This window comes from Pipistrellus kuhlii, unplaced genomic scaffold (genome assembly GCF_014108245.1).
Source record: "Pipistrellus kuhlii isolate mPipKuh1 unplaced genomic scaffold, mPipKuh1.p scaffold_m20_p_1, whole genome shotgun sequence".
In the NCBI taxonomy this organism is placed as follows: Eukaryota; Metazoa; Chordata; class Mammalia; order Chiroptera; family Vespertilionidae; genus Pipistrellus; species Pipistrellus kuhlii.
The window spans coordinates 89,952,146-89,970,949 of NW_023425404.1; the positions used below are offsets into that span (position 1 = coordinate 89,952,146).

At 41.4% G+C, this 18,804-nt stretch overlaps 1 protein-coding gene across 4 annotated transcripts in view; it reads left to right on the plus strand.

Moving 5' to 3' along the window:
- The window catches only part of NPTN (neuroplastin), a 78,384-nt gene that overhangs the window by 35,727 nt on the left and 23,853 nt on the right, over positions 1-18,804 (plus strand). For 2 of the 4 annotated variants that reach the window (XM_036456388.2, XM_036456398.2), the window contains exons 2-4: positions 8,622-8,969; positions 13,754-13,922; positions 18,048-18,142. In XM_036456388.2, coding sequence (XP_036312281.1) covers positions 8,622-8,969; positions 13,754-13,922; positions 18,048-18,142 — 612 coding nt within the window. The remainder of the gene's footprint in view (positions 1-8,621; positions 8,970-13,753; positions 13,923-18,047; positions 18,143-18,804) is intronic. The other 2 variants (XM_036456406.1, XM_036456415.2) reach the window with 1 other exon arrangement.

Consider the following 18,804-nt stretch of genomic DNA (forward strand, 5'->3'; position numbering starts at 1 on the left):
AAGTTTCCTAAAAATACTACATTTTCCCCATTTGATGGATCCTGTTTTTAGAAACGAAGATTATGGTCAGTTTGATGTCACAGTCAAAATGGGACCTGATCTTTTGTATTTAACCTCACTTTCTTCATTTGTGGTTAAATTATAATGCCTCTTTCCTCCTGGGGTGAAGAAGAGATTTTAGTATTTGAAGGGTGTCTTTGATAATGAAGCTATTTGCTTCAGCATTATAAAAGCGTAGACTAAGTGGCTAGAATTTTCTGGTAAATAACATATAAGCAGAGCCCAATATGCAGGGTCATAGGAACATGTTAGACATGCATGAAGAGAAATGAAAGAGAAGTCACATTTCTGAGCTGATCATTCTCTTTGCTGTTAAAAATTTCCAGTCCTTTCTATTTCTTAGATTTGGTGTCAAATTCTGTTTTGACTTTTATAAGGTTTTGTTTTTAAACAGAATTTTTCTGACTTTAATTATTCCTGGCAAACTTAACCTTATTTATTGTCATTTTCTATTTGAAACATGTTGAAATTCTTTAGGTTAGTGGTTTTCAATGAACTTTTAGTTTGGAAAATTGGAAGAATTCAGAATAAAAGCACAGTTAGACAACCCCTCTCTCTCAAGGGTGAATCTCTGAGCCCTAGTTTCCCCTCCCTATCCCCCACTTTCTCCAACACTGTCTTTGAGGTACCTCAACAGAACACCCAGGATTGGTCCTTCATTTTTTAAAATTTTTATTTTATTTTTTAAAAGTATATTTTATTGATTTTTTATAGAGAGGAAGGAAGAGGGATAAAGAGCTAGAAACATCAATGATAGAGAAACATCGATTAGCTGCCTCCTGCACATCCCCCCTGGGGATGTGCCTACAACCAAGGTACATGCACTTGACCAGAATTTAACCTGGAACCTGTCAGTCCGCAGGCCGACGCTCTATCCACTGAGCCAAACTGGTTTCGGCCAGGATTGGTCCTTTAAATTATATAGTACAATGCTTGCATAAAAGGTCATTTTATTATTACACTAGAGGCCTGGTGCATGAAATTCGTGCATGGAGGGGGGAGTTCCCCCAACTCAGTCTGCACCCTCTCCAATTGGGGATCCTTTGCGGGATGTCCGATTGTTAAACATCCCTCTCACAATCGGGGATCACTGACTCTTAACTGCTCACCTGCCTTCCTGCCTGATTGCCCCTAATTGCCTCTGCCTGCCAGCCTGATCACCCCTAAATGCCCCCTCTTCTGCAGGCCTGATGTTGCCCCCAACTGCCCTCCTCTGCTGGCCAATTTGGTTCTGATTGGTAGGTTCAAAAGCTTTGCCTCCTAGGCACCATTAGCTCCCCACGGCACCTAGATTTGGTTCTCATTGGTCGGTTTCTATGCCAGTCAGTGTCAGAAGCTCCACCTCCTAGGCAGCCATTGGCTCCCCATAGCACCCAGATTTGGTTTTGATTGGTCAGTTTCAATGCCAGTTTCTAGGCAGCCATTGGTTCTCCTCAGCACCCAGATTTGGTTTTAATTGGTCTGTTCCTATGCCAGTCAGCATTTCTAGGCCTATCTCTGGGCCTGATCAAAGAGCCGGGGCTTAACAGCAGCCCCCACGGAGGCCAGGAGAGAAAGAAAAGCCAGGCTACTGGCGAAGATCAGAAAGAAAGAGGGAGAGAAAGAGAGGTAAGTACATTGATTAATAGCTTCTACTGAGGCCACAGATCAGACCCTGACTCACTTTCTGGGTCTCAACCACCTGGGCAGTCAGTGCTGGGTTACCAAGTTGCAGCTGGTCTACGTTTGGTCACAGGCTCAGCCTCTTCCCAAACCTAAAGCCTCTGTCCGCCCCAGGCTTTAGGCTTGGGAAGTGGGCACCCCGTGCTCCTCTGATGGCAGGCTCAGCCCTTTCCCCCCGCTCCCCCCCACCCCCATTCCAGTGGCTGGCTAGGAGTGACCTGGGTGTAGAGGAAGTTCCCAGGACCCAGGTATATATGCAAATTAACTACCATCTATGTTGGGTTAGTTTGTATACTTATTCTGATTGGCTCTGGGCGTAGTGGAGGTATGGTCAATTTACATGTTTCTCTATTATTAGGTAAGGTAAGTATGCAGGCTGCATTTTTTTGTGTGTGTGAACCTCGCTATATGTAACCTTATAAAGAAGTAGGGACAATTTTTCAGATGACACTGGTTGAAGAAGTTGAAGAATTCAACCCAGATATTGTAAAACATGACTTATTTCCCTATAAGGTGAGCTCTCGGCTTACTAGAGAGCCTTATCTGTCCTCTTATCCAATGGCAAGCAGTACATTTGAGTCTCAGGATGTGTAACCTGGAGGTTTAAGACACCATTGTATTATATGTAAAATTTTGTTTGTGTGTATTTTCTAGGATGAGGGGAGCACATGGTGTTTTGTTATTCTTACAACTTAAAAAATTTTTTAAAAAATTGATTTTAGAGAGGAAGAGAGTGTGAGAAGAACCAGAAACAGTAATGTGAGAGAGAAACATCCATTGATTGCCTTCTGCATACTCCCTGACCAGGGATTAAATCCACAACCTGGGTATTTGCCCTGAGCAGGGATCAAACCTGCTACCTTTTGGTAAGGGACAACGCTCCATCCAACTGAGCCACAGTGGCCAGGACTACAGCATGTATATATTTTTTTTTTCTTTCAGCCTGACCATAGGAATTGACAACAGGACTGAATAAAAATTCTTGTGGATGATCAGTCATATCAAATGCTTATCCTCCTTAATTGTGCTAAAGTAATTTAACATTTGAATAGAGCTTTACAGTTTACAGAACTCTCCCACATATATTATACTGGAGGCCCAGTGCATGAAATTCGTGCACTTCGGCAGGGGGGCGGGGGGGGGGGGGCGGGTCCCTCAGCCCAGCCTGCACCCTCTCTCAGTCTGGGAGCCCTCAGGGACTGCTGTGGAGGCGGGAAAGACCCCTGCCATTGCCACTGTGCTCGCCAGCTGTGAGACCAGCTTTTGACTGAGTGGTGCTCCCCCTGTGGGGGCAGCTCCTGTTTTGAGCATCTGCCCCTTGGTGGTCAGTGCGTGTCATAGCAACCCATCATTCCACCATTTGGTTGATCTGCATATCAGCCTTTTATTATATACTAGAGCCGTGGTTCACAAAATTAATGCACAAGGTTGTGTGTCCCTTAGCCCAGCCTGCACCCTCTCCAATCTTGGACCTCTCAAGGGATATGTGTCCATTTAGGCTCAATCCTGGTCAGTCTAAACAGGCAGTCAGACATCCCTCTGATAATCCAGGACTGCTAGCTCCCAACTGCTCGCCTGCCTGCCTTCCTGATTGCCTCTAACCACTTCTGCCTGCCAGCCTGATCACTCCCTAACCACTCCCCTGCCAGCCTGATTGATGCCTAACTGCCCTCCCCTGCCAGCCTGTTGGCCCTTAAATGCCCTCCCCTGCAGGCCCGGTCACCCCTAACTTCCCTCCCTTGCAGGCCTGGTAACCCCTAACTGCTCTCCTCTGCAGGCTTGGTCCCTCCCAACAGCCCTCCCCTGCAGGCTTGATCACCCCCAACTGCTCTCCCTTGCAAGCCTGGCTCCTCCCAACTGCCCTCCCCTGCTAGCCATCTTGTGGTGGCCATCTTGTGTTTACATGGGGGCAGACATCTTTGACCACATGGGGGCAAACATGTGTTGGGGTGATGGTCATTTTGCATATTACTCTTTTATTAGATAGGATTATATGACTTTCACAGCTATACCCTGTAAGTAGGTAGTATCATTTCTATTTGAAGAAACTCCTCAAAATAAAGAGAATTTAAGTTGTGGAGATGTGACTTAAAAGCTGACATTCATTCTTAGACAGACATTAAATTAATCTGACATTATCCAAAATGCTATAGCTATTGTTTTACCTTACATTTTGGAAATTTACAGTTTTAACTGTCTAGTATTCAGCATCTTCTCGTATATCATTGCTAAGCAGCTTGATTTGTAATTGGTAGATTTATTCTTTTCTTTTTTTCTTTTTTTCAGGAAAATCTTGTTTTGCCTCTTTTTCATTACTCATGGCCTTTTCATCTTGTTCATAATCTCTCAGGTTTAATGGTTTATCACTCTAATAACATTCATTAATACTTTGACTCCATACTGCTTTTATCACTCTTCCCATTCTCGATTGCTCTAATGCACATGTGTCAAACACAAGGCCCGCGGGGCAAATCCGTCCCGCCAGGCCTTGCAATGTGGCCCGCACCGCGCTGTCATCACCGCACTCCGCTGCGTTTCCATCACAATGACAGTTTATGACTGTTCAGTAAACCATTCGGCCCGCGATTTAGGCTGGATTTTAGATTTTGGCCCCTTCTCTGATTGAGTTCGACACCCCTACTCTAACGATAGGAAGGAATGAAGAATTCCCTTCCTTTTCATTGCATTCTGCAATATTTCCATTCTGATTCTCAGGTTAATTTTTTGTTGTTGTTTCTTAAAGAAGTTTGGATAATCCAAACTTCCCAGGTGGTTGTGGAGCAGTCCTAAATGCTACTGCACATCACCTGTTAAGCATTATTTCTGTAGAGATGTATAATAATGCTAACATTGAGTACTTACCATGTACCAGGCACTTTTTTAATGCTGTTATTTAGTACTAGAGGCCTGGTGCACAAAATTCGTGTGTGTGGAGGGGAGGGGACAGGTTGTCCTCAGCCCAATCTGCACTCTCTCCAATCTTGGACCCCTCAAGGGACATCCCTCTCACAATCCAAGACTGCTGACTCCCAACTGCTCATCTATCTGCCTTCCTGATTGCCCCTAACTGCTTCTGCCTGCCAGCCTGATCACCCCCTAACCACTCCCTGCCAGCCTGATTGATGCTTATGCTGCTCCCCTGCCAGCCTGATTGCTCCCTCCTGCAGGCCTGGTCCCTCTAACTGCTCTCCCCTGCACACCTGGGTCCCCGCAACTGTCCTTCCCTGCAGGCCCAATTACCCCCAACTTAACTCCTCTGCTGCCTGCTCACCCCTAACTGTCCTCCCCTGCAGGCTTGATCACCCCCAACTGCCGTCCCCTGCTGGCCATCTTGTGGTGGCCATCTTGTGTCCACATGGGGGCAGAATCTACATGGGGGCAGCCATCTTGTGCGTTGGGGTGATGGTCAATCTGCATATTACTCTTTTATTAGATAGGATGATTCTCACAAAAATTCTATGACATTGCTACAGTTATTGGCTCTGTTTTACAGGTTAGCAAGAAGCTCAGCAAGATTAGGTCACTTGCCTAAAAGCATAAAATTAGGAACAAGGCCTCCAGGCAGTCTCATTTTAGAGTTTGCTGCTTTTAATCATTAAACTACATAGTCTCTTTTGAACTAGATTTTCCCATTTCTCCAAAGCAGAAGGGTGACTTAAGTATGCCACGTAGATTTCTTTAGCTATTTGCCTGGTATAATTTCAGAAACAAGTATGGGCCCTGGTTTAGAAGCTAGTGATGGGGACAATCTTAATTTCCAAGTCTACCTGATAGAGGTAGGTGTGAAAGGAAAAGATTTGAATTTAGAAAATTCTTTGTAAATACTGCCATCTCTAAATATAGATCAGACTAACCCATGAGATCAGACCTATGTACCTCCTTCCTGCTACAGAGAATGAGGTTACCCCATTTCCATCCACTCCCAGAGCTTTAGGCCTGCCTTATCCTTGGTTGAGTATGGAATGAATGCATATATCGACTTATGAGCTGCTTCTGGTGTAAGGAATTTCACTTCTTAAATGAATAGTAAAGGTAGGCAGACTGTATAAATAACCTGTGTATACTGTCTCTTAGCAGTTAAGAGTTATTTATTAATAGACAGATTTGAATTACTGTGCCTATAACCACAGTATCAGTTTGTCTTACTAAACCTTTTTTTTTTTTTTTTTTTTTTTTTTTTTTTTTTTTGAGGTACATGATGAGAGAGAGAGAGAAATGGTCTTGTGTCCTTGGCAATCATTTCCTCTTTATTATGAGGCATAAAGGAGAGAACAGCATGAGCCACCCACAGGGAATTAGTAGTAGAGAGGGGCTTGAAGGGGAATAAATGTTTAAAAAACAAAAAATAGTAAAAGATGATAAAAGATTAAAAGGCCTGGTTTGGCAGTACTCAGCTGAGAGAAGGAGAAAGGTTTGTCTTATTACCTGTTCAATGAATGCCCTGGAGATAAATGAGAATTTCAGCTGTAGAAAACACTGATGGTCCCTCCTCTGTGGAGAAAGGTTGGGTTTTTGCTCCCTTAGGACATAAGTGAAAGCAGTTTTCTTGGGCTTAGATTAAACTTGCTCTTCTGTATTTCCTTTTTCTTCTCACCCTCTGCTACTAATCTGCACATCCAGTTTTTCCTGTCAGAGAGCTCCTTCTTTCTCTGGCTGCTAGCCCCATCTGTCATCTTTGCCTCCCACCCCAGTTTTACAATTTTTACATTATGCTTTTCCTGATTTTACTGTCTCCAACTTTTATACTTTTATACTTCCTCCTTCACCCCCAGCTTCTAAATCCTTCCATCCTCCAAAGCCAATGTCCACCATTCAATTTCCTTCTTTCTCATTGTTGAACAGAATGTACTGATGTTAGAACTTAGTCAAACCTGTTTGAAATCTGAGCCCAGTTATGTATTATAGTGGGTGGAGATAATGGTAGGGAAGGGGCGGGAGGTTATTTTTCTGAAATGGAGGCTTTCCTAAAATATTAGATGACTTTTGACTCAGAGATCAAACAGATGCTTCTGCTGGCCTTCCAACTTTAGGCAGTGTGCTCATGTTGAGGGCACATATTTGTTTGAAAACCTTTGGTAATGAAAGGCAGGACAGACAGAGCTTCCTGCCTCCTCCTTCTGTTGCTAGCTGGTTCTTCTCCTGATTGGCAGCTAATTTTGGATAGATAATAAAGTAGATGGTTGCTAATAATTCCCTTTTAACTCTGATCTCACAGTACAGGCATACCTCATTTTATTGTTTTTCACAGATGTTGTGGGTATGTTTTTTTTTGTTTTGTTTTTTTTGCTTTCTTTTACAAATTGAAGGCAAGATGCTCCCTGCACCAGCTTTATTGCAGTTGTCTGGAACCAACCAACAGTATCTCTGAGGTTTGCCTGTATTATATAGAGAGAATTTTTCCCCTCCTTTACCACTAGAAGGAGAAATATCAATAGATGTTTTCATGATATTTGAAACTGTCAGGGAATCCCCTACTTGGTTTGTTTATAGGCAGTAGGTTTGTTGGAAAGAATTGTAGATGAAGATTTAAAAACCTGTGTTTTGACCCCAGCTTTAGTCAGGATTTGCTGCCTTAAGTGATCTTGGGCAAAGTCATGAACCTTTCTCTGCACCTGCCCCATGAATTTTGTGAAATTATGTGGATGAAATGAGATGTGATATGTGTGGAAGCACTTTGTAAACTGTTAGGTTTTTGCTGAATGAACCCTTGGTGGAGTAAGTAGCTGAGAGTATGCTTGCACTGCGATTTGGTTTTCTGTGGACCCCACTCCATGTTCTTCAAATAAACCTGGATTTTTAAAATTTCTCTCTGCCATTGCCACCGTATCTTATGAAAGTGTAACCTCAAGCAAATTTTGGACAAGTGAAAGTAGGCATCAACTTTAGTTTCTGGGCAGTGCCTGGCAACATTGTTGAGGCTTAGCCTTCACCATAGAGTTTAATTCATCATTACACATCTTTCATTCTTTTAGAGCTGGCCTCTGTGAGTCAGACAACTAGACTATGTAGAGAGAGCCTGCCAAGTACCATGGTTATTTTTAAGACTAACTTTTCAGGATTATTTTCTATTATTGTATGGATTTATGGGATTATGGAGGGCATAGTCCATCCCTCCATTCATTGGCAATGAGTTGAGTTGCTGTTATTATTGGTTGCACTCCTGAACTTACCCCCATAGTAATTCTCACTCTGAAGATGGACTTGTTTTCCTATGCCTGAGAGTCTTCAGTCAAATAGAGGCTGCCTAATCACAGATAACTAGGTTGTTTGTTGGCCATGGGTCCAGGGAAGAATATGATGTGGGGAAAATGTAATCTGAATTCAGGATAGAATCCTGCATGAGAGAGAAATTTGCTACCCTTTCAGTTGAAATTTGAATTCTGACTCCCAAGAGGTGTTCATAGATTAGTTTATACTTCTTGTCAAGGCCCACAAAAGACGTTGTATTTTTAACAATGTGTTCAAAAGAGAGATCCTGACTTCGAGAAAAACTCGACTGCAACTTCTGGTTATCTTTCATCACTTGTTTGAGTTTGAACAGGTTATGGTTTGTGCTCTAAGGAAGAGATCCTCCCTGTCACTGGAAGCTTTCTCATTTCTCCCAGCTGGGCCCATTGTTAAAATGCTTTCCAGTGGGCTTGCTTTTGCCTGGCTAGACCCAGCTTGTAATTAGCCTGCCTTTGCTTCATAAACTTCCCAGGGTGGTTCTTCTTCTAAAAGCTTGTATGAAATGCTGTTTACTGTTTCTTTAGAGTTTAAAAATTAAGCCTTTTTTGTTCTTTGCAACTCATTTGCCTTTTTCTTTTTCTTTAAATTACTATTAACACCTGTTGATTCTTTTTTTTTTTTTTCTTTTTCTGATTGGCCTGTCATTGCATTCCTGCTCCCCCTCCCTCTAGCTGGGTTTGTCAAGTCGCCCATGTCAGAAACTAAGCTCACTGGGGACGCCTTTGAGCTGTACTGTGATGTGGTCGGGAGCCCCACACCAGAGATCCAGTGGTGGTACGCAGAAGTCAACCGAGCAGAGTCTTTCAGACAGCTGTGGGACGGTGCTCGGAAGCGCCGTGTCACCGTAAACACCGCCTACGGGTCAAACGGCGTGAGTGTGCTGAGAATAACCCGGCTCACCTTGGAGGACTCTGGGACTTACGAGTGCAGGGCCAGCAACGACCCCAAGAGGAATGACTTGAGGCAAAACCCCTCCATAACATGGATTCGAGCCCAGGCCACCATAAACATCCTTCAGAGTGAGTTCAGCACCCTACAGTAGTAGTACTGTAGTTATTAGAGGTGGCCCAATGACCCTTCCCTTCTGCTTCCTTTCCCTCTTCCCCAGTATGATCACTCACCCCACCCCTTGTCTTTGTTTTTTTCAGAACCATAATCCAAATTGTAGTGTATGAAAACATCTGTGGCAACTTTTTCCCCCCTTTACTGTCCTTTCTACCTCCCTTATTCTCCACCCCTTCTCTGTGTCTTTCTTCTCAGGAACAAAGAACTTGGGGAAATTGTGACTGTCCAAAATCATCTGCATTGGGAAGAGGTGGGGAGGAGGGAGTACTGGGGAGACTGAAAAACAAGCAAAAAACCCTCACTTAACACTCACAAAACCAGGCAGTCAAGCCAGCATAGTGTTGAATTGTTTCTCTTTTCTTCCCCTTTAATTTTATAGTAGTTTCCTGGTATCCTTTTGCTGATTTTTTTCCTCTGGTGTCTTTCTATTTTTGTTTCTCTCTACAATCTACTTTTTATTTCTTCTATTTATTTGTTTGAAGCTCTCTGAATAGCTGCCTTCACCTCTATAGTTTTCAGTTTATGTTTGCCCAGCCTTTTCCCTTACTGTGACTTGGTGTCATTTTGTTCTGTGATGGGAATGTCGTTATTGGTGCAGTGTCAGTGGTACGTTTTGGTTGTTGGATGGCATGTAAGTTTGGATATTTCCATAGTTCCAGTTATTTTTCTTTTCTAAAGCAGTGGCATGCACTTATCAGATAACAGCCTTCCACTATAGCAGTATACTCCTTACTGGTCCTGCCCATCCAGTCTCCTGTTCTCTTAAAAGCAGCGGCTTGAGATTTCTTCCATATGTCTTGCTGTGGAGTCAGGTGACTCTAAGCTGCAAGGTATTTATTTAAAACCCCATCATGCTATTTTGAAGTTACAGATGCATCTGATCCTTATTCACAAACATGTTGACTCTGATGACAGATTGTTGGCACTGTGCTCCTCATCTCAGAGGTTGGTTACCCAGAATTAGTTAGGAACACAATCACACTAGCCTTTAATAGTGTCTTTAAAAAGAAAAAGGAAACTAGAATCCAACCCTGTTCCTCTTGAGTGATGAGGGTAAGCTGAGCTGCCTCAGAATCATCCCCTGCATCTGTTGTAGCAAGTACAAATAAGACATTAGACACAGGAGCTTTTGGGGCCATCTCTGTTTCTGAAAAGTATCTTGCTACTTGTGTGATGGGAAGGAGAGGAAGGGAAAGCCACTACAGAGCCAGTACTCTCAGCCAGGAAGACTTCTAGGTCTACATCTGATCTGATTATAATTGAGAGAACATTACTTATTTAATTAAAAGATCTGTGTTTTTCACCTTTTCTTCAAGGACTCAGTCAGTAAGAGACATATAGCCAGTTCTGGCTTAAAGAACTGATTTATATAGAGAGAGTAAAAATAAAATAGCAAGTTAGTCATCCTTTATAATAATTAAAAATACGCCTATGAAGAAAAGAGGCCTTGAGGAGAGAGAAGAGAGGCGACTGCTGTTGGCACCGTTGAATCAGCGACCTTGCTTCTGGAAAGAGGAAAAGAAAACCTTGCCTATGTGAAAATGGGGAACATTAACTCAGTAATATTTTTTATTTACTAACAAAATTTTCCCCTCGGACGCCGCCTTCTCCTGCCCCATTGCTCCTTTCCTTAAAAAAGTACAATTACCCAAATGGACACAAAGATCTGGAAGAGTGTATAGGCCATTTGCAATTTATATTTCCAGGAGCCTGACTCTAGTAGACTCCCAGTTAAAAGGTCATGCCTTGGGGATAGAAGAGGACTGCCAGACTTGAGAGTACTTAGCATTCACCCAGTTTACTTGCAAGTAAGCTTCCTAAATTTGAGGGTATCTGCGTGAGGTTGAATGGAACCCTGGCTAGTTTGGCATTTCCTCAGACTTCCCTATCAGTTATTTAACCCTAGTAAACAGTTTTAGAGAGCTAGGCTGCTGCTGCTGCTGCTGCTGCTGCTGCTCCTCCTCCTGCTCCTGCTCCTCCTTTTTTTTTTTTTTTTTTTTTTTTTTTGCAATACCCTGATTCCACTCTAATTAGATTGTTTTATGATCCCCAAGGACATTTGCCTAAGGATATGTTGACTTGTGTCTTGGGGAAGGTTGAAGTCTTATGCCCAAGAACGACCTCCTGGAAGTATTTTTCCCCAAAGCTCCTTGAGTAATGTAAGGCTGGAAGAGAAATGTGCCCAGTTTTTGGGATATTTCTCTGGCCACTGCATGTTCTACATATGAATGATGGCTAAGGTAAGGATCTCCTACTGCTTCTAAATAGGAATCTGTGGCAGGTAAAAAAATCTTGGATTTATTATAAATGTTCATCTTTCTTGGACTTTGTAGGCATTGCTTGGTCACAGAAATAAAAGCCCAGCCTTCATCCTGGTACAGAATGCAGATGTGGCTTTGTGTCCAAAGAGGATATACAGCAGTTATGTGCAGAATTATATTTAAACCTATTTATATTATTCACTTGCTCCCAGCTGACTCTCTCCGGATCTTTTAACACTTAGGGGAAAAGTGCTTTCTTTTGTTTTCCAAGAATTCTTGGCAGAAACTCTACCAGGTTGCTTTTATCAACTTCTTAATAACCCTGAGCTGTAATGGTCATTTGCATCACCACAGGTAACAGTAGCATTTACTTTGGCTTTCTTGTATTTAAACATCTGAAAGCTCTTGGCCTCATTCTCAGAGTTTGCCCTTTCTCAGTGTAGTCTGAGAGGAAGAACCAGAAGGAGAGCAATAAATGGGACAGAAAATGACATTGGATAATAAAAATTTAGCAAAAACCTAAAAGTGTGTTTGAGTTTTAATGTTATCTTTATATTTTTTAATTTCTGTGGAGTTTTGGTTATCTCTTTTGTTTTTGCTTGGTTTGATTTTTCTTGGAGTTTTGATGCTTTTTGTTGATGATGTGTGTGCGCCTTCAATTGCAGAGTTTGTAGCTGTTCTGCTCCACTTAAGACCCAGGGATTTGGCTACTGTCCAGTGTGTTTTGGAAACCATGGGACACCACTGCTCTAACATGTTTACATGCATCTGCTTTTGTGTTAGTGGCTGCTACGCCTCCATTATCTGTACATAGAGACCCTGTTTGATGTTACCAATAAGCACCAGTGCTAACTGGAAGATAACCACTATCCTCTGGCCAGAGTTGGAAAATAGTGAGAACCAATTTAATTGAGCAAACTTAAGGATTTGCTTTATCACATTTTTTCTTTCGGTCTGACCTGTGCAGTCAGAAATGTTACATTATAAGGTGGTCCTTGGGCATTACAATTTTTAAATGTTCCATGACCTCTTTATTCCCTTCCTCTCCCCACAAAATGAGTACAGCTTAGTTCCAGTGGAGGGAGAGAGTTCTGTCCTCTAGAATTAACCTCAGCATTACATTTCATAAATGGTGTCAGGGAGCTGTTATAAAGTTGTAGACAGGATGTAGCCAGGTACAGGGATATGGAAAGTCAGTCAAGGATTTCTGAAAAAGAATTAGAGGGGGGAAAAAATAAAAAAAGCAAGTACCTAATTGTGGAATGGGAAAAGAAGGCTAGTTTAGATTTACCCTGAAAATGATTGACCAAAATAGAAAAAAGAACTAAGCCTGGAAAAGAGTAAAGATAAATAACAACAACATCTTGACTTTAATACAGTGATGGAATTCAAAGTGCTTTAAGGATGAACCTTCCAGGAATGATATATGTACCTTAAAATTTTTTTGGTCATTGTGCTATAACTTTTGACTTAGGTTATTTTTGTAGATGTTAAAACTAGTGACTCAGGTTATCTTAGCCCAGGATAGAACCAGAAGATAATTATGTAACTTGTCTTGGGTGGAAGGTATATAGGGTGTTTTGGGTTGGGAGTGGGGGGCAGGGATACAGAATTGAGCCAGATGTGTTTTATAGGCCTGGCTTTGCCACTAATAGTAATAATGGCCTTGCACAGGTCATTTTACCTTTCTAGCTCTTAAAGAGTGGAATTCAGAGAACTCTGAGAGTCCTTCGTCTAAAATTCCAGGAGCCTATAATACCAACATATACCATATTCTAGGTACAATTATATTATCTCAGAATGGAATGTTTTAAAAATGCAGTTCTAAAAATAATTTTGTTTTAGGAATAAGTAATTATGGGCTGGAGAGAACTAATAGTTCCTTAAGAATTTTCTCTCAGCAAAATTTGGAAAATGCTTTTAGGATGTATACTGCCTTCCCCCAGCTTCTTACCCTGCCCCCCCTCCCCCCCCCCCTTATAATAAATGACCATGACTGGTTTGCCATAGGCTTATCAGACTTAGACAACCCGTACATGTATTATCTAATTATTGCTATTCTGTTCAAGGTCCTAGTGACTCCATAGGGAGTTTATTAGTTATATAAATGATACTGTCTTTATTTTTAGAATTGCAAGGTGGAGACTGTTTTCTATTTGAAGGGAAATTAGTTGGTTCTTATGCCATAAAACGGTTGTATTCAAAAGTATAAATGGATTGTTGCCAGTATAAGCACCTGTAATACTCCCATTCTTTTCACATCTAGGCCAACTGGTCTTCAGACTGTTGTCTGCGCTAGTGATCATTTGCGTATAATCATTGCTTTTCCTTTCTTGACTTCCTCCAAAGTTGGTAAAGTGAAATTCCTTATGTGGTCCTGTCTACCCTCCCTCTTTTTCTACCCCGTCCAATTTTCAGGCCAGGGCCTCAGAGAATGGAAGGCTATGGCTCCCTATCATTGTGCACTCTTATTACAGAGCCAAGTATTGTCACCAGTGGAGAAGTCACTATTGGAGACCCTGCTCTCCCTATCACCCTGCAGTGTAACCTCACCTCCAGCTCTCACATCCTTACATACAGCTACTGGACAAAGAATGGGATAGAACTGACTGCCACTCGTAAGAATGCCAGCAACATGGAATACAGGTGAGAGGGGCTTGCATCTTCTGAGAAGATGGGAAGGAGTGTGGCTGAGCTTACTTGACACTCATAATCCATAATTATGCTATGTGAGAGAGACATGAGATATATATGGTCCTCCTCTGGAGAGTCTAATCCAATATATCTGAGGTGAGGCTCAGCAATCTATAAAAGATTTTCAAATGATTCTAATGAGCTGTAGATGATCTTGTCATTATGATAATAGAGAGACTGAGAGTATAGGGAGTGATTTTACTCAGGGTCACAATGCTAGTCAATAGGAAAGTCACAATTAGAATGCAGGTCTCTTGACCTAATCCTGTAGTTAGAGCAGATTTTAGAGCAAGGCCACCTTAAGTGACCTTTCCACTGGGTAGATGATTTCCTACTGAATTACCTTTTAGGAGTATTTAATATAACCATAACTTGATCAGGACCAGTGGAAACAGGGCTGTTTAGTGATCTGGAATAAGGATGATAGCCTAGAAATAATCCTTGATGAAAGGGAGATATTTGCTGGTTGATGTTATCTGGCACCCAAAGATTTGGTGCTTTTTTGGAATATCTAGTAACACATGGCACCTCACCTTTCAGAATAGTTTGTTCATGGTTAAAAACTAATCTGGAAAAGGATCAGCTAATCCTGCTGGCAGCACGATACAGAGCATAGAAAGAGTACACTGCAGTGAGAATAGGAAAACCTGTGTATCCAGTGTAGCAAGACCATTCTGCAGTAATTTGCAGAATTGAGATTTTTTTCCTACCCCTTATTTAGTTAATCCACATTAATCATGGATCCTTCTCCTTTTTGGTGGTAATGAAACTAAGATTCAAATAACTGTTGATTGCTTTCAAGGCCAAATACTATGTCTGATAAGTTTCAGAATCAAAGCTAGGTTTCAGGTATTCTTTCTGGAATATATGTCATTTTTTTTTCTACTGTACCATATCGTTAAGTGGCAAGCTAATCTATCTCCACTGTAGTTTCTTCTGATACAAACTTTGAAATAAAGCCTCTGTTATATCCTTACAGTTTGGAAAAGGTTAATCAAGTAGAAGTGTTGGGTGGAGTAAAAGGCATTATTTCTTGGCCTGTCCATTAGTTTTATAAGTTTTGTTTTTGATTTTTTATAATACCTCTTTCAGTGTACCAAACATCCAGTCATGTTTCTCTTGGGTCTCGTGCTTTGTTACCCGAATAACTTTAAATTGTAACTTCATAAAGTTTGAGCTTTACTTTATAAATGCATTTTCTCTTTTTTTCTCAGCATATTTATATTTTTATTATTACTTTTGTAACATATTTTATTGATTTTTTACAGAGAGCAAGGGAGAGAGATGGAGTTAGAAATGTCGATGAGAGAGAAACATCAATCAGCTGCCTCTTGCACACCCCCTACTGGGTATGTACCCATAACCAAGGTACATGCCCTTGACCGGAATCGAACCTGGGACCCTTGAGTCTGCTCTATCCACTGAGCCAAACCGGTTAGGGCTTTCTCAGCATATTTAAAGCTCTCCAGAAGTGTTCTGCATTGTCAAGAGTTTTTTTTTGAATCTGTGTTCTCCTACATTTTGTGGAATAACAACTGATGAGTCCCTTGGGCCACCTAATAAGTCATCTCTGGAGCCAGTCTCAGATCTTCCTTCTGCTTAGCCAATAGTAACATTTTCCATTTGCCTCACTTGCTTCCCAATAGCTAGTCATAGGGAATGTTGTGGGAAGATTTCAGCCCTTAGGCATGACCTTATCTTCCCAAATCTCAAGGACTTAGAGTCCATCTAAGCCTTGGAGATAGAGCTTCTGCTTCTCCTCCAAGTTCTGGGACATTTGCTCCAAGCAGGTTAGTCGTGTCTGCTTTTCTGTTGGGAGAATATTAATTTAAGAAGAGGCACTTATGTCAAATTGAGAAGACTCTTAACTGCTCCTATGAGACTATTATGTTACCATAGATATGCTGAGACAGTCAGGGGATGGGCAGTGTCTTTCCTCATCCATGGTCTCTTAACTCTTATTTTTAGAATCAACAGTAAGAGGATAAATGCATTGGGCCAGTCAGTGGTCAAGGTGAGGAGTTTTTCTGACATTTACTAGTGCAGTAGAGATGTGACCATCACAACTACCATATTTTAACCACTGAGCAAAAGAGCAGGAGCTATCGAATGTTTATTTTCTAGCCTGAAGGCTATTGTTTCTCTGCTTTCTGTAATTACACACCAGCGTTTCTGTACATGTTTAGGGAAGTGATGTATAGGCTACACTGGACTGAGCTGGTGTGAAGCTGGTCCACAATGGCAAGAAAGCTTATTTTAGATGACCTGTGGAATTCAAGAAAGTGCTGTTCTGGCCATTGTACATACTTCCTACAGTCTTTTCTGTCACTCTGCTTAATTTGGTTTGGATTTGAGTTTGTGTTCAGCATTTGTTCATTCCTTTACTATATTCCATGTACCAGGCTACATGCTGGGTATAGAACTATGCATTAACCAAACAGTGCCTATCTGCCATAACCGGTTTGGCTCCCTAGATAGAACATCTGCCTGTGGACTGAAAGGTTCCTGGTTCGATTCCCGTCAAGGGCATGTACCTTGGTTATGGGCACATCCCCAGTAGGAGGTGTGCAGGAGGCAGCTGATCGATGTTTCTCTCCCATTCATGTTTCTAATTATCTATCCCTCTCCCTTCCTCTCTAAAAAAAAAAAAAAAATTAATAAAATATATTTTTAAAAAACAGTGCCTATTCTCATAGAACTTCTTTTTTTGGGAAAATGGGCAATTATCAATCACATAAATATACAGAAAGTAGGGTGGGGCAGAGTAGGTTTACATTTGTGAATATACAAAACACAGAATTTATTCTATATTATTATTTATAAGTTACTAGAGGTCCAGCACACAAAATACATGCAAGGGGCTTGGCCCTTGCAGCCTCGACAGGCCCTCACAGCCCCTCACAGCCCCAGCTTCATCCAGAAGGTCGTCCGGCTATTTGGTCTAATTAGCATATTAGCTCTTTATTATATGGGATTACATTATTTTTCATGCAAACAACTCTAAACCTGCTTTTGCCCCACTTTCTATAACTATGCATTGAGATAAGTACAATGTAGTTTGAGAGAGAATGTCAGGAAGAGGGATGTCACTTAAGTTGAGGGTGAGAGGTGTGCCAAGATAATGGAAAAGGGGCTTAGGTAGCTAAGAGTGATGGGACAAGCATGCTATATAAAGAATGTTAAAGTTTTGAGATAGGAACAAGTTTTGACACATTAAAAAAACAAAAGAGACCAGCAGGGCTGGAAAGTGGCTGAGAGGAGGCTAGGAAGATGGGCAAGGTGCAAGGTCATGCAAAGTGCCAGGTCATGTAAAAGTTCAGCTACATCTCTGGCATATGCTCTGATGGCAGGTTTTTGTTTGTTTTGTTACTGTCTCTGGGTCCTGTTAGTGAGTTGACTTATTGAAAGGCATGCTGCTAAAATACAGGGTAAGAAGTACAGGACTATTTAAAAAAAGGTCTCGCCGAAACCGGTTTGGCTCAGTGGATAGAGTGTCAGCCTGTGGACTGAAGGGTCCTGGGTTCGATTCCGATCAAGGGCACCTTGGTTGCGGCACATCCCCTGTGGGGGGGTTTGCAAGAGGCAGCTGATCAATGATTCTCTCTCATCGATGTTTCTGACTCTCTATCCCTCTCTCTTCCTCTCTGTAAAAAATCAATAAAATATATTTTTTAAAAAATAAATAAAAATAAACAAAAAGTTCTCTAGGGAAGCACAGAAACAAGTTTGCATTTTTCCCTGTTCTTATTTATTTGACTGAAACTACGAAGGTGAGCAATAAGTCTTTTTGATGGCTTTATCTTCTATATCTGAATATAGATTATAATGCTTTGTACAGCCTTTTATTTTGATTACTTGTTTTGTGGTTTATTTACGCTATTAGACTGAATACCTTAAGGTTTGGGAACTTGTGTCATTTCATCTTTGTATTTCTGGCACCCAATACAAATAGATAGGAGGAGGTAAGTTGTATTCAGGGGCACAATTTGGAAAGCAGAGTTGCCCCCCTGGATACTTATTTTGTATATTTTGACTGTTTCCAGCTTCCTCACTTGATTCTTCTTCTCATCTCTGCAGGATCAGTAAGCCGAGAGCTGAAGATTCAGGCGAATACCACTGTGTATATCACTTTCACAGTGCTCCTAAAGCAAATGCTACCATTGAAGTGAAAGGTACAACACAATAGAGGTGGTGGTGTGAGGCTCTCACTCTTCTTCCAAGATACTATTTTGGAGTCCCAGACTTCAAGCTTTTCTTGTTTCCATTATGGGAGGCAATATAACTTTATTAGGACTCAGGAGCTCAGCTGCCCAGGTTTAAATCCACACCCCATCACAGGACTGTGATGAATTATTAATTTATGTACGTTTTAGTTTCCTCATTTGTAAGATATGCCTCATGGGTTTGTTAGGTGGATTAAATAAGTTTACACAGTAGGTTGAACCATATGAAATTACTGTTTTTGTATGTTAAAAATGCTTGAATGTTGACAGCTGTGTGTGGTTCAACCTTATGTAAAGCTCTTAGAGTACTATTATAATACATAGGTCTCTCCAGTGTTCTGGGTAAACATTAGCTATTTATAGATAATCCATTAGAATTTTTCTATTAACTCTGGGTGCATGGCATCTTAACACGTTAAGGGCCCAGCCTGTTTTGTCTTCTGGACAGAAAGTATAATGTTAGTCATCGGTGACTGGGCACTTACATGTTAAAGATGAGGCTACAGCAGAAAGATCCAAGAAAGACTAATAGAACTGTATGAGTTGGAACTACTTAAGTACATCATTAATCACAGCTTTCCTGTGTTATTTCAAAGAAGCAACTGAGACCC